This window comes from Microtus ochrogaster, chromosome 6, assembly GCF_000317375.1.
Source record: "Microtus ochrogaster isolate Prairie Vole_2 chromosome 6, MicOch1.0, whole genome shotgun sequence".
Taxonomy (NCBI): Eukaryota; Metazoa; Chordata; class Mammalia; order Rodentia; family Cricetidae; genus Microtus; species Microtus ochrogaster.
In genome coordinates this window covers 54672943-54686865 of record NC_022013.1, presented here as the reverse complement: position 1 = coordinate 54686865, position 13923 = coordinate 54672943, and the positions used below count along the sequence as shown (strand labels likewise).

General features: G+C 39.7%; 1 protein-coding gene across 8 annotated transcripts in view; it reads right to left on the bottom strand.

Moving 5' to 3' along the window:
- The window catches only part of Nrg3 (neuregulin 3), a 985750-nt gene that overhangs the window by 218136 nt on the left and 753691 nt on the right, over positions 1 to 13923 (bottom strand). For all 8 annotated transcript variants that reach the window (XM_026780001.1, XM_026780006.1, XM_026780003.1 and 5 more), the window contains exon 3: positions 4727 to 4800. In XM_026780001.1, the coding sequence (XP_026635802.1) occupies positions 4727 to 4800 (74 nt within the window). The remainder of the gene's footprint in view (positions 1 to 4726; positions 4801 to 13923) is intronic.

The following is a 13923-nucleotide window of genomic DNA, read 5'->3' as shown; positions in this document are numbered from 1 at the left end:
GGGGGTAATGTAACAGCAATAATCAAAGCAAAAGAGCTCATGTATTTAAGAGGAAGGAAGGAGATAAGGGGAGGGGACATGGAAGGGATTGGAGGGAAAATGGAAGGGGAAGGTAGCAGAGATTCTAATTGGTCTAATTTAGATATTAGGAGGTGAAAGATATTAGGGGGTGAAAGCTAAGAGATCAGAGAAGCAGTGCAGCCAGCCTTTTACTTCTATCAATGCTCAGATCAAAGGGGCGATCCTGTCCTCAGACTGCCTCCTCAGACTGCTTTAGACTACAACTCAGACTGCATCCTGGGACAGCACTGAGCTCTTGCCTCCTCCTGCCTTATATTCCTCTCTCTGCCCAGCCTTATCAGTCCTGTCTCCACCTACCTAGTGCTGGGAATAAAGGCATGAGATCCCAAGTTCTGGGATCACCTTTGTGTGAGCTCTGTTTCTCTTTTAGAAAGATTCAATCTTGTGTAGCCCAGGGTAGCCTTGAACTAATAGAGATTCTTCTGTTTCTATTTCCCTAGTACTGGGATTAAAGCTATGTGTTGCCACTGCCTGGTCTCTGGTAACTTAGCTCTGTACTCTGTTCTTCAGGCAACCTTTATTTATTAAAACACAAACAAAATATCACTACAGGGGAAGACTGAATTGGTGTGGGATTTCCCTCTGTATGCTGTGATTACCATTGGTTAATAAAGAAAATGCTTTGAGCCTATAGCAGAGCTATAAGGGAGCAGAGCTATAAGGGATCAGAGCTAGGCGGGGAAAACTAAACTCAATGCTGGGAAAAAGAAGGGCAGAGTCAGAGACAAGCCATGAGCTCCTCCAGAGCTAGCTGGAACAGTGATGTGGCAGGAACCCACAATAAACTGAATCCTGAAGAAAGGTAGCTGCATGTATTAGGGTTTTTTTGTTTTAAAACAGACTTACAAAAACATTCTAAAGTTATTACGTACATGGGAGTTCAGTATGGATTTATCTTATAGGTTCTTTTTACCACATTCCAGGGCTCACAACCTCATCACAGCAACCACTGAGGCTTTGCTTGTGACATCTTTGCTTCATTTTCTCAACTACATGCAAAGTAATATGATTTTTTTTCAAACTATATAGGCAAGGGTACCCATTTCTGACGAACTCTGCATTACCTATGGGAGAAAAAAGAACAGGTAATTCATATCTCATTGTGGTATTTTAGTCAATAGATAAATGCGAGGATCAAGTTGAAAGAAAGGGAAAAAGGCAGAAGAGATGGAGAGGAAGGACAGAGAAAGAAAACATGGAGGGTATTGGAAGAACACTTATTTCCTGAGCATGAAGCCACTCTGAAGAGATCATGAGCTGCAAATTAAACAATTCTTCAGCAAGAATTTTGACAAGGAAATTTCATTAGGGATTTAAATCTCGATGGAAGCTCAAGTTGCTGCATTAAGATATGAAAATTGTGCAAATATTGTTCCTGAGAATGATGTTTGCCGCAGGTCATTGAGTTTCAGTCAATGAAATTTAGAGTGATAAATGTCCTGTTGAAAATAACTAGCAAGGAAAGGTCCCAGGAGAGGGAGAAAAGAGCCCATCAGTTGGAAGCTTAGGCCCTTAAGTCATTTGGAAGAGAAGTGAGACTTGGGTGTTAACTGGCTATGTGACCTTGAGTTAGTGTGTTTTGCATCTCTGCAGTCTAATTTCCACATCCATAAAATGTGAGCAATTTCCAATGCGCTCCCCACTAGTCTGGGATTGTGAAGATTTAATGAAATAATTCAGTCAAAGCCCTTTGGCACAGTTCCTAGCATGCAGAACATTGAACTGCAGACTCATAATGGTAACAATGAAGATAAGGGAGTGGCCTAGAAATCTACTCGGTGATGGTGTTCTCCATCTCTATGTTATACCAAAATCTCCCATGATGGCTTTACTCAGATGAAAATTATGAGACTTAGAAACTGAATACATGTGCCATGGTGTATATGGGTAAGCAAAAGTTTTACCTAATAAATCTCAGTGATTTTGTGCAAACATATTATTTTTCCTCATTGGTTAGAGGGTTCTCAGAGTTAAAATCCCATTGTATTGACATAATTTGGTGGATTAACAACTTTGTAGTTACCCAGAAAAGGCTGGTGGAGTGAATTAATGATCTCAGAAATAAAGGCATACATGGATGAATATGTAAAATAATATATGACTCGTGGTCTTATCTATAGATTCGGTTTCACTGTGTAGGTTTGGAGCTTGTCCTGGAACTAGCTCTTGTAGACCAGGCCTGCCTCTGCTTCCCAAGTGCTGGGATTAAAGGCCTGTGCCACCACCGCCTGGCACATCTACAGATTTTTAATGTGTGAAAATCCCTAATTTTGATTTCAAGAAATTCTAACATTTTGACTCTTATAGACATATACATTTTTACAGAAACATTGAGTAACAGGAAAATGAGTTTATATAATTCCATAACCCCCAAATCCCTTGAGCAGAGCACTGTATTTATTCTACCCATATATCTCAGAATGTTCATTTTTGCAGTTCTACGTAATTAAATTTCTGTTTCCTGGTGTCATATGATCCAAACATTTCAGGCATTTGCCAATCTGGAGGAAAACAAGGTATGAGATGTTTCAAAGAGAAGCCTGTTGTGAGTTATGCCTAGGATTTCCTTTCCCACTGCTGCTGCATGAAATAATGATGTGAACTTTAATCTCAGCCATGAAGACTCATAGGGATTTTTTTTTCTCTGAGAAACACATAGTCACTAATGTGGGTCACATACTTTCAACGTGTACACTGAACTGAAATTCACCTCTGCAACTTGAAAGTGTCTGTCATTATCCTCATTGAATTAAATTTCTGAGTCCAATTGGATCACAAAATTTGCTTGGGTGCTTTAAAGAGCAATTATTTTACCTACTTTGTATCATATACAAGGCCTTGTCTAGAATTCTGCACTTGATAAATATTTTAAAGCTACATATAAAGTTCTGCATTTTTGGAAGAGAAGCTGGTGAGACAGTGGTGGCTATCACTATCTGAGATAACCATCAATGAGATAACTTAGTGAGGAAAGGCTCTTGCCACAATGCCTGACCACCCAACTTCACTCAGCAGGGCTAACATGGTCTAATTGACTTCCTTAGGTTTTCTTATGCCCTCCAGAGGTGCACCTTGGTATAGCATGCATGTGTGTACAGGAATACATGCATGTGCATGTATGTAAACACACACATTCACAGAAGAAAACATATATACTTACTTTGGGAAAACGTATTAAAAAGAAAGGAGAAAAGTAGGTGAGAAAATGAGAATACAGAAAGAGAGAAAGAATGAAGAATGAAATACAAGCTAGACACTTGGGAAAACAGCTTTGTGTGGGGCGGAGAAAACAAATTGCCAAGCTCATCTTTTATGTAAGCTTACCAACGCTCCAAATGTATGTACGTATCCAAGACCAACAAAAGAGCTTTAGACACCAAAAAGCTTCAGCTCAACAAGTCGCCACAACTACAAAATGAAGGAAATACAGACAGACCCCCTAACACCATGATCTTTTGATTAGTTGTAGAGAATAGCACTTCACATTTCACAGAAGAGAGATCTGGACTGGTCTCTAGCCTGTTAGCAACCTTCACACTCCTCAAGGGGAGATAAGTTTGCAAAGAATGACAAGGTGAATCCCTTGCCAAGATAAAACTCATTTAAGTGAAATTAAAGAAACAACTTCCTTTCTTTAAATAAGTTTCTATTTAGCCAGACAATTTGGCTAGAAATTTATGGGACAAGTTGATACATACAATGCAAAAAGATATTGAAGACAGCCAGACATGTTCTTTGTGTTCTAAAACACAGGTGGACTGAGAAGCTAGCTATAGTCAATACAGAATCCTTTCTACAATCCCCAATGATTTGTGTTAGATATATAAAACCATAATATTGCTATTACAGTTTAGAAAGGCATGCCATTATCCCCATTGAACTAAATTTTTGAGTCCATCAAAATCTTTCTTTAGTGATGATTCAATTGTAACAGCCGTGGAAAGAGCAAAATAATCACTGCAGCCAAAGTAAAATCTTTACTTTTAGCCAAAACTGGGCATTTTCTCAAAGAAATTTACCTTTAAATTCATATACCAACTGAAACTAATAACCAACAGTATTTGAGGTTATAAAAAATTGGCCTTCTTTCATGGATTCAAAATAATAATTTTGTTAGTATTATAATCCCTGATATGAAAATAGTGTGGTCAGACAGGAGCTAAATTTTTACAGTTTGTTTCAAAACATCTTAAGTAATTTCATTACACATATTTTCTTCTTTCAGTAAGGTAAATGTTAATAAGTTCACCATTATCACAAATTACCAGACAAAGTCTCCGAAGCAATATGAAAATGCAGTTTCATAACATTCTTTAGAGAAATGATGAGCTTTTTTCTCTGTAGCCTTCTTTGTGCAACGGAGTGATATTAGGAGCCAGCCTGGGTCCTAAGACAGGCGGTTGCCTGCAGTTGGTTCTCAGCAGAGCTGCAGGCTGGCTTTAAGGTAAAGGCTAAGTCTTACAAGGGAGAGGAACTAGACTGAGTTAATTCCCGGTTGTGCTTTGAGCATGGACACCTCCCCACTTTCTAAGAGCAGGGTTTAGAGACACAGAAGTGAAACATAACCTTCAGCGGGGTTGAGACCTTCACTCAGGCAAGACCACCTACAACATCCCATTACAGAGAAGAAAAAGGTTTGACCTACTTGGATCCGACAAGATGGAGTCTGTTTTCGGCAGAAATTGATCACAACGGACTCCTTGGTAGCCTTCCTTGCACCTGAGAAAAGGGGATAAATGACAAATGTATGCATGTGGTTGAGAAAGACTTGAGACGTCATCAAGCAGACTTAACACTGACAGTGAGGGGAGAACAGTCTACTTGGCCTTCCGAATTTGACTCAGCCTCTTTCCAACATCCATGGGCAGATTCTAGATTCCAATTTTGCTCAATACAAACAAATACACAAAAACACCCAGAGGAACACAGATCTACAGTTATAGCTGTAAATGCCACACTCAAAGAACAAACGCACCAACATCTCAGATGCCTCTCTCAGCAGTGTGGATGGTGGTTATCCTATATGTCTGGCACCAGGTGCAGGCTGTGTTATTCACAGACCCTGGGATCTAAACGCATTCAGACACATTTTGCAAGCCTCGTGTTTCTTACAGCACACATTTTATAGCATTATACATCAGTTACAGACTTAGGTTTCCTGTATTGTTTCCTTCTACTTTCTTGGTTTTCTTCCTTGCTGATTTCACTTTTTTGAATTTGGTCCTCTTTCTGTCAGTCACTTCCTTGTCAGAAAAATCAACATAGCACCTGGCAGGGTCTGAGGGTCACCTACGTCTTCCTGTTTGCTCCTTTATATTTAGAAAACATATACAAAGCCAACTGTCTTGAGTGAGTACATTGCTGAACTAGGCACACTCTGGAAGCTTTAGTAACGAGGCACATCCAATCCCTGAGTCCTACTTGCTATGCTTGGCTCAATCAATTATGCCTGCTTGACCAGCTCAGACAACTGCAACACATCTACAGCCGGTTCAAACTACAAATGTAACTAAGGCCCCACACACAGTCTGGGTAGAGTTTCTTTACGTGGGAAGGTAGTATTTGCTGGTCTTGGTGAGGCCTTAATCTGTCATGCTTGAACAAAGCAGAGAAGTCACCATTGTCACCTGAGGGATTCTCTCCTACTTACAGAGGGAAAAAAATGGGGCAGCTGACATGAAACTCAGGTTTGAAAAACAACCATCTGCTTGTTAGAAATCTACAGAATTGACACAAGTATTCAAAGAGACGGTCCCACAGGCCCTAGCAAGAAGGGCTGTGAGTTCTTCACATGGAGTAGGCTTTGCTTCCTGAGTGTGAGGAAGTATTAGGTGAGGCTTACTGTAACAGGGGTCGCAACACTGAAGGCCCACAGGCCATTTTCTACCTTTCATTTTGAGCTAAGTTGGAATGCCAGGCTCTCTTCAACACCTTTTTAAACCATGGCACCTCCAGATATATTTGGTAATTGTTCCCTCATAGTTTAAGAATACAGATTCCTACTGTGTGTACAGATAGCCCAGAAATTGCAGATGCTTACGAATTTATTTGTGCAAAGCCCTTCTTCACCTCTTTAAAGACAAAATATCTATTGTGTGTGAAATAAAATAGGTGAAATAAATTTTCTAAAGGTAAACATTCGGCCAGAGGCTACATAGGGCTGAAACATATTTGTGACAAATGAGATAAGGTTCTGTTTCCTGAAAGCTGCCCCGATGCTGCTCTTCATCCTCATCTAGAACTCTCCATGTCACGGAGTAGAGCTTCAGTCCTTATTCTTCGCCATTTCTAGTCCATGCAGGTCTTAAGTACCCTTTAACTGCTCCTATGTTTATTTCATGTGAAAACAGCATCCTGGGAGGAGGGGAGGGAGCTTTTCAATGGAAATACTGTTTATGTTTTGCTGGTTTGCTTTGCTTTTTACAGGTTCGTTGTTACTTAAAACATATTATTCCATTTGTGTGTAGAAAACAAAATAAAGAGAGAAGTGTGAAATTTTTCCAATCCTATATGGATTGACCATCATTCAGAGCCCACCTTAGAGTGTTAGGCCTGGGGGTGGAGGATTAGGAAAGTTGTAAAGTGAGTCTTTTCCAGGTGCCTTCACACCTGAGGGCTTCAGATAATAGAGCTAGATGGCGGTGTAGCAGCCTTGCTGAGGCTAGGGAGCCCAGCACAGGCCTCAAAATAGCCACCGATGCAGCTACGCAGCAAGCGCTGCTCTGTTGGGAGAGATGAGCAAGCCACTGCTAATTGGTTCGAGGGTTTGAAAAACAACACATAAATTTCTCATTTAAAAGTCACACATACTTTACCTTGCTAAGTTCAGACTTAGACAAACATGAAAATGGACTATTACTGATGAGTTGGTTCTGTGACCGTATTGAAGCGTGGGGGGTGGGGGGAGCATGTCTTTAAATGCATTTCTATTGCATGAGTCAGTCCAATGGACCTTCTCTTGGGGTGATAACTGACAATACTGTGTGGTTTGCTTCTGTTTCAGTTAGTTTGAAAGATGGCAAGAGTTACTGTTTTCTTTTTGGAAAACACAGTGTACAAGGGGGAGATTTATACCCCAGAATATTGATTTCATCTTATGTGTGGTGTAATGAATGGCATCGAAGAGTGCATGCATAATGTTTAACGGTAAATATGGCTTTCTTTTTTTAAAAAAAAAAAAAGTACAAATCTTGTCTTAGCTGGCTTAAGAATCTGTTTACTTTGCTCTCTGCTTTTATCTGAAAGTCTCTTCGTTCACCTATTCTCTGCATTCCTTTGTCTTTTAGAAACCTGCATCATAGCCACAATATTAAAAAAACACAATATTATAAAAACACAATATTGTTCTGTCCTTTCACAAGCAAGTTTTGATTCTGCAAACTTAGGCAGGAAACACAAGGGTTGACAAAAGGTTTCATGAAGAAAATGAAAGAATTATTACCAACTATGAAATAACCACAAAACAAAGTTGGTTTGCAAGAGCTGAGACATTTCCCTGTAGGCAAAATTAGCTTCAAATTCCCTGTGTTTACTTTGAGCCGAAGGGGTTGTGTCTTTAGAAAACTAACTTCTTAAGTCACATTGTGCTTTATTTCCCAGTACAAAAAGTCAGAAGCAGGAGGAACACGAGGTGACATTTGAAGCCAAGTAGGGCAGGAACTATGATTGTTCCACTGACAATGGTGGACACGGAATGAGGAGAGGGATGAGGAATCCGCAGTCCTGGCTGCCAGGTCTAGCCAATAGTGAGCCTAGCTACCATGGTATACTCATGTTCCCAGAGGGCAAGACTGTTTAACTTCAAATGGACATGACTGTTCTTCCTCATGTCTTCTCAGATTTGCCTTATTCTCCTTCCCACGTGTCCATTTTATCTGAAATAGCTGGCATCCTTATGGATCATTTTTCTCTTCTTTTCATCACCCCTGAGGAAAAGCCCAGTGGCTGGTTCTAGGGGGAAAAAGATAATCAGTAGCCAAAGGAAGAGTCATGGATACCAGCCATTATCTTTGGCTAGAGTTCAGTACTTGCTTTGTGTGGCATAGTGAAACAGAACTGAGCAGTATATCAAGACTGCATGTGGAAGGACCTGAAAAAAAAAAAAGACTTTCAAATAGTCCAGTTGGCACTCTTTCACTGTCTCTTGACCATATAGGCAGAACAGTGAAATGCAATGAGTGTAGAGATTCCTATTCATTGAAGGGGCCAAGGAATACGTGATGGTACAGTGCTCAGTCCTAAATGGGATATGGATAACATGCCGTCTAAGTCTTAAGGAACAATTCAGAAACAGGAGCAGAAAGAATGAGAACACGAAGATAGGGAGAAGTGTAGTTGAGTACTGACATCAGAGCATGACACAGACAATTCAAAGTGATCTCAGAACAGATGCTACTCCTTGCATTGGGCCAGAACAAGACTGGCTCTGGCAACAGCCAATAATGGATCAGGGAAGGGATCTCCAGGCTGCTCCCTCCCTAATGGCTATCAATACACTCATGAAGAGTAGCAGTGACCAGCTTCAATTCTATAACCAAAGGTGAGTCTATTTGGCTCTAATGATTAGATTCAAATCCATGGTCGCAGAACTGGTCCCGATAATAATCCATAGGCCATAAAGCAAAGAGACACATGAATGTTTTGGAGGTTGGAGGGTGGATAACAAGTGTGGGAGGGATATAAAGAGTAGTGGATAGAAATAACCAGAATGTAGTATATATATACAGACTTATCATAGAACAAATTTAATTGATAGAAAAGCAGTTTGACCATGTGTTCATGTTCATCAGGAGCTATCATCTTTGGTTGGCTTAATGAAATTCTTGCAGCCAACAGCCCAAGTACTAACATCATTTTACCTCTTTCTTATAGCTCTCCTGCAACAGTTTACTTGTTTGAGTCAATGATTTTTGTAAATTATTGTGGATAAAGCTGAATAATCTGCAGGTGTCATTAAAAGGTATCTAATGTTTCCAGATTTTTACTTTCAGCATCTTGATAGAATAGTTTAATTTAACATAAAATAACAGGTGAAATACATTTTGACTTTTTCTTCCTCCTTAATTTTCTCATTTCTTAGTGGAAGGTGTTACTGCTCACTTGACCTGCTCTCTCAATGTTCTCTGCCTTCTTGCTCAGATATGACTTGATTACATTCACAGATGATCTATCCAGCACATGGTCTTCACAACCCATCTTCCTCATTCACATCACAATTAGTAAAAACATCGGTTTCTATCCTGATATTTAACTTAGTCTCCGTGTGTGTGTGTGTGTGTGTGTGTGTGTGTGTGTGTGTGTGTGTGTGTGTGTGTGTGTTTATTTCAAGAGAGGGTTTCTCTGTGTAACATTCTTGGCTGTCCTGGAACTCTCTTTGTAGACCAGATTAGCTTTGATCTCACAGAGGTCTGTCTGCCTCTGCCTCCTACAGCAGTACTGGGGGGTAGAGAGGACAGGAAAGCCAGCTCTCCAGTTGGAAGCCAGCTAGCCAGACAAGAAGGAAGCAGGAAAGCAGTATGGACAGTCAATCTTAGATGAAATAGCAAGCCTCAGGGCAACACATAGATTAATAGAAATGGATTGGGAGAAAAAAAAAAAAACTAACTAGAAACAAGCCTAAGCTAAGTCCAAACATTGATAACTAATAATAAATCTCTGTGTCATGATTTGGGGCTTGTGGTCCAAGAAAGCCTGCTATACCTTACAGATGAATCTTACAAATGCATTTTCTCAAATAAGGCTTCTTCTGTTCTGATGACTCTGGCTTGTATCAAATTGACATAAAACCAGCTAGAACAAATACTTTAAACCATATTGAAAGAATTTGCTTTATCCTTTGGGACATTACAGATAAATATTGTGTAACTGTGTACATCACTGAAGTACATTGTATTGGGTGGAATCAGCTAAGAGCAAACAGCTGAATCCTATCCAATATGGCTCATTCGTTTAACTTAAAAAGTTGAATTCAGAAACAAAGCAGAAAGGTGGCCTTCCAGGAACTTAGGACTGGGCATCCAATGTTGATGACACTTCTTAATGGCCGACTAACTGGATTAAAAACAAAATCTATAGTTAAAACCAACTAACCGACCAAACACAAACAAAAGATTGATTTAAGTAATGTGAGGTGAATGGCCCAGCATAAACGAGGAAGATATGGAGAAGTCACAATTCCAAAACCTGGTTGTTCTAAATGATAAATGTGATGGGTGGACCAGAAATTTTTTTCCCTATGGATATCCAGCCTAGAGTCATTGGCTAAAAATCATTAATGGGTTTAGAACAAATTCATGTCCCCAGCCAGTCTTCAGAGGAAACTAGAATGTAGGTTTGACCATGGAGAGTATTGTGACATTGATTAAAGTGTAAGCTTTCTTTAGCTGAACTGAGAATTTAATTAAGCAGTCTTATTTTAAAATGAACACTAATTAAGACAGCAAGATCTGTAAGTTAACTACTTGGTATTAATGTTATCTACTGATTAGCTATGGGTACAGACTTTCTACAACACTTTTGACTATAAAAGGAAGAATATAGGGCTGAATTTGTGTAAATTTCAGTGTAGTAGCTACCTTCTTATATTTTTGGTTGTGAGCCTAGCCTTTAACGGCTGAGCTATCTCTCCAGCCCAGTAGCTACATTCTATAATGCCGAGATTTACCACCAAGTTCCTGCAATACCTTATCAATTTACAGGCTTCCCAACATGTTATCATGGCCATGGCTGATGAAAAAGTCTCTTCTAAGATCATTGATATTTCTAATAAAATTGTATCCAAAATCTAAAAAAAAAAGAGCAACAATAACAACAACAAAAACCTAGGACTTGTTTTATAATTTATCCTTTTTTGCAAAATTAGGATATGAAAATTAATTCCTTAACGTAACACAGCTAGGATTTCACATGCAAGTTTTTGTCTTCTACTTTGATGCAGGAAATAGTTTACATCCAGTCACCAAGAGACAAAGGAAATAGAGACATCAGAAAGGCATACTGAAGGAACACGATAGAAGACGAGTGATTATGAAACCCTGAGATCTTCTCCACCAGACAGCGTGTATAGCAGCTACTGGGCCAGGTACAACATTTGCTGTCACTGCCAGCAAACCAGTGACCACTTACCCAGATGCTGTCATTCTCCCTGTGAATATGGCAGTCTATCTGAGAGAGTCGTTGCTGAGGTATGGTCACATTAGTCTTAATGAACATTTAGTCTTTGTTGTTGTTGTTGTTTGTTGAGACTGTTTCTCTGTAGCTTTGGAGCCTGTCCTGGAACTAGCTCTTGTAGACGAGGCTGGCCCTGAACTCACAGAGATGCAACTGCTCTGCCTCCCGAGTGCTGGGATTAAAGGAGTGTGCCACTACCACCCAGCTACATTTAATCTTTGATATTGTTGTCTGACACTACTTGTTCTTAACTTCCACTTTTCCCTTAATACCTCAGTCACAAAACTAAAACATGTAACGTAGAATGAGGGCAGCAGACAATTTAGGATAATGTATAATTTAGTACAAAGATAGGCTAACTAACCAACACTTTCCATTTTAGCTTTGATATTTTTTAATCACATTTGAAATGATAATAAAAAAAATGTACCTAAGATCAGCCTACTAGCCTGGTGGAATTTGGTGGGGTCTCTCTGTGAATTGTAGATACTCCCCCTTGTAATCTGGATCTTACTCCTAAAGCTATATTCCTACATGAATAAGATTACTCTTATGATGGTCTTTGACCTTGGTGGTCTCCTAATGACTCTCTACTTTCAGGTTCTATTATTAGGAGCAAATGAGGTTTAGGGGAGAGGCACAATTCTGACCAATATAGATAACAAGGTGCAGAACTGATATCCAGAGATCAGTCAAGGCCACAATTTGAATTCCCCTAGACACAGGGTATCCATTTAAAATAAAAAAATACTAGTTTAATTTGTATTTTAGATAACGAGGATTACTTTTGAGTGTATTACAATGTAATATGTGGGGTATAAAATAAAATTTTATTCATTGTTTCCATGAAGTCCCAGCCTAACTTTGCTTATTGAGGTTTATTTGCTAACTCAGGAAAACTTATACGGGAGAAAAATCACCCAGAGAAAATTAACAGAATCACCTAGATTTAAGCTAAGGTATATCATTGTTACCATAACTATTATGTCAGAATTCTGATATGTTTTCGCACAGTTGCAATGTTGGTTTGCTCTTCCTTATTGCATCCTTGTATAAACTACATAATGCATTCAGTGAACTGACACAGTCCAGCTACAAATCCAGTACTGCCTCTTCAACAGTCTGAGCACTGACAGGCTTCTTTACCAAGAGGTGATTTTCAATTGAAGTAATGTTCTTTGCAATTGCCAGAGTGCAGGTGTCCATCTTGACTGGATCACCAACTGTAGAAGGAGCTGCAGGGAACATTCCCACCCGGCTCCTGGCCGCCTGACTAGCTTATGTCCTGAAATAATTACACGGAAACTGTATTCTTTTAAACACTGCCTGGCCCATTAGTTTCAGTCTCTTCTTGGCTAACTCTCACATCTTGACTAACCCATTTCTAATCATCTGTGTAGCACCAGTCTTACCGGGAAAGATTCAGCATGTCTGACCTGGTGGCTTGCTCCATCGCATCTTAGGCTGGAGCTTCATTGCATCTGGCCCAGAGAGGAGAGGCATGGCATGGAGTCTGCCTCACTTCCCTTCTTCCCAGCATTCTGTTCTATTTACTCCACCTCCCTAATTTTTTGTCCTATCAAGGTCCAAGGCAGTTTCTTTATTAACCAATGAAATCAACTCAAAACAAAAGACTCCCACATCAACCAACATACTTTGAATAGCATCAAAATAAACTGGAAGAGATCCCAGGCAGCAGCCACACTGGGATGCAAGGTTTAAAGGATAGATGTCTTCCTGCTTCATTCTTCAGCTCACTTTACTTTGATCATTTTTAATACCCATGTGCTCTTAAATTTGAAAAGCGGTGTGTGCAAGCCTGTCACACAGGGCAATGACTGCCAGCAATCAATGATCATGATCAGACAGAAGAAGAGACCCATGTGAGGAGCTATGGTGTCCTTTCTGGAATACAGTGTTGAAGCCTGAGATGGTGAGAGAGATCAAGGAAGTCATCTTGTTTTCTATCTGTGCTGCATGGGTGATTCCCTGAAGCAAGACACTATACAGCTTGATAAGGAAGAATCAGGAAAAAAATAAAAGAATAAATTTGAGAGATAATTCTTATTTTAAGAGTGTCCTTATGATTTGCATAATAAAGGAGAAGGACAGTTCATTAACAAGGGAACTGATAAACCACCCAGAGCCTGTTTTAAAAGAAGTGATAATAATTAGTGTCTCCCTGAGAAAGGGCACCAAGTAGCCACACAGTGTCAACAAATCCGTTTGAGAACATCACAGAGCATGCTGTGAAAAGCCACAGAGCCTTCTGATTTAATTAAAGCAGGAAAAAATACTTTTCTAGTTTACTTGTCCAGATCATAGAAAGAGTTCTACAGGAAATGTAAATTGTTTTCTAACACCATCTTAGGAGCCTCTACAGTTACAGAGCCCCAGTTCTACAGCACAATTTTCCATTTCTCCCATGATATCGTCCAATGAGCTGACGAGGACCAGCATATCTGAAGGCTAGAGGAAGTGGGCAGCTTTGATCAGAATTGACAGGCATAGATCTCCCTTGGGTGATAAATGATTCACTGCTGAGGAAAAAGGGACACAATCTTTCATTATGTATGACATTCGTCAGCAAGAGGAAGCTTTGGCCTGAATGGAGAATGATTTCATATTAGAGCCCTCATGTAGCCAAGATTAAACTGAGTTTTGTTTTTTTTT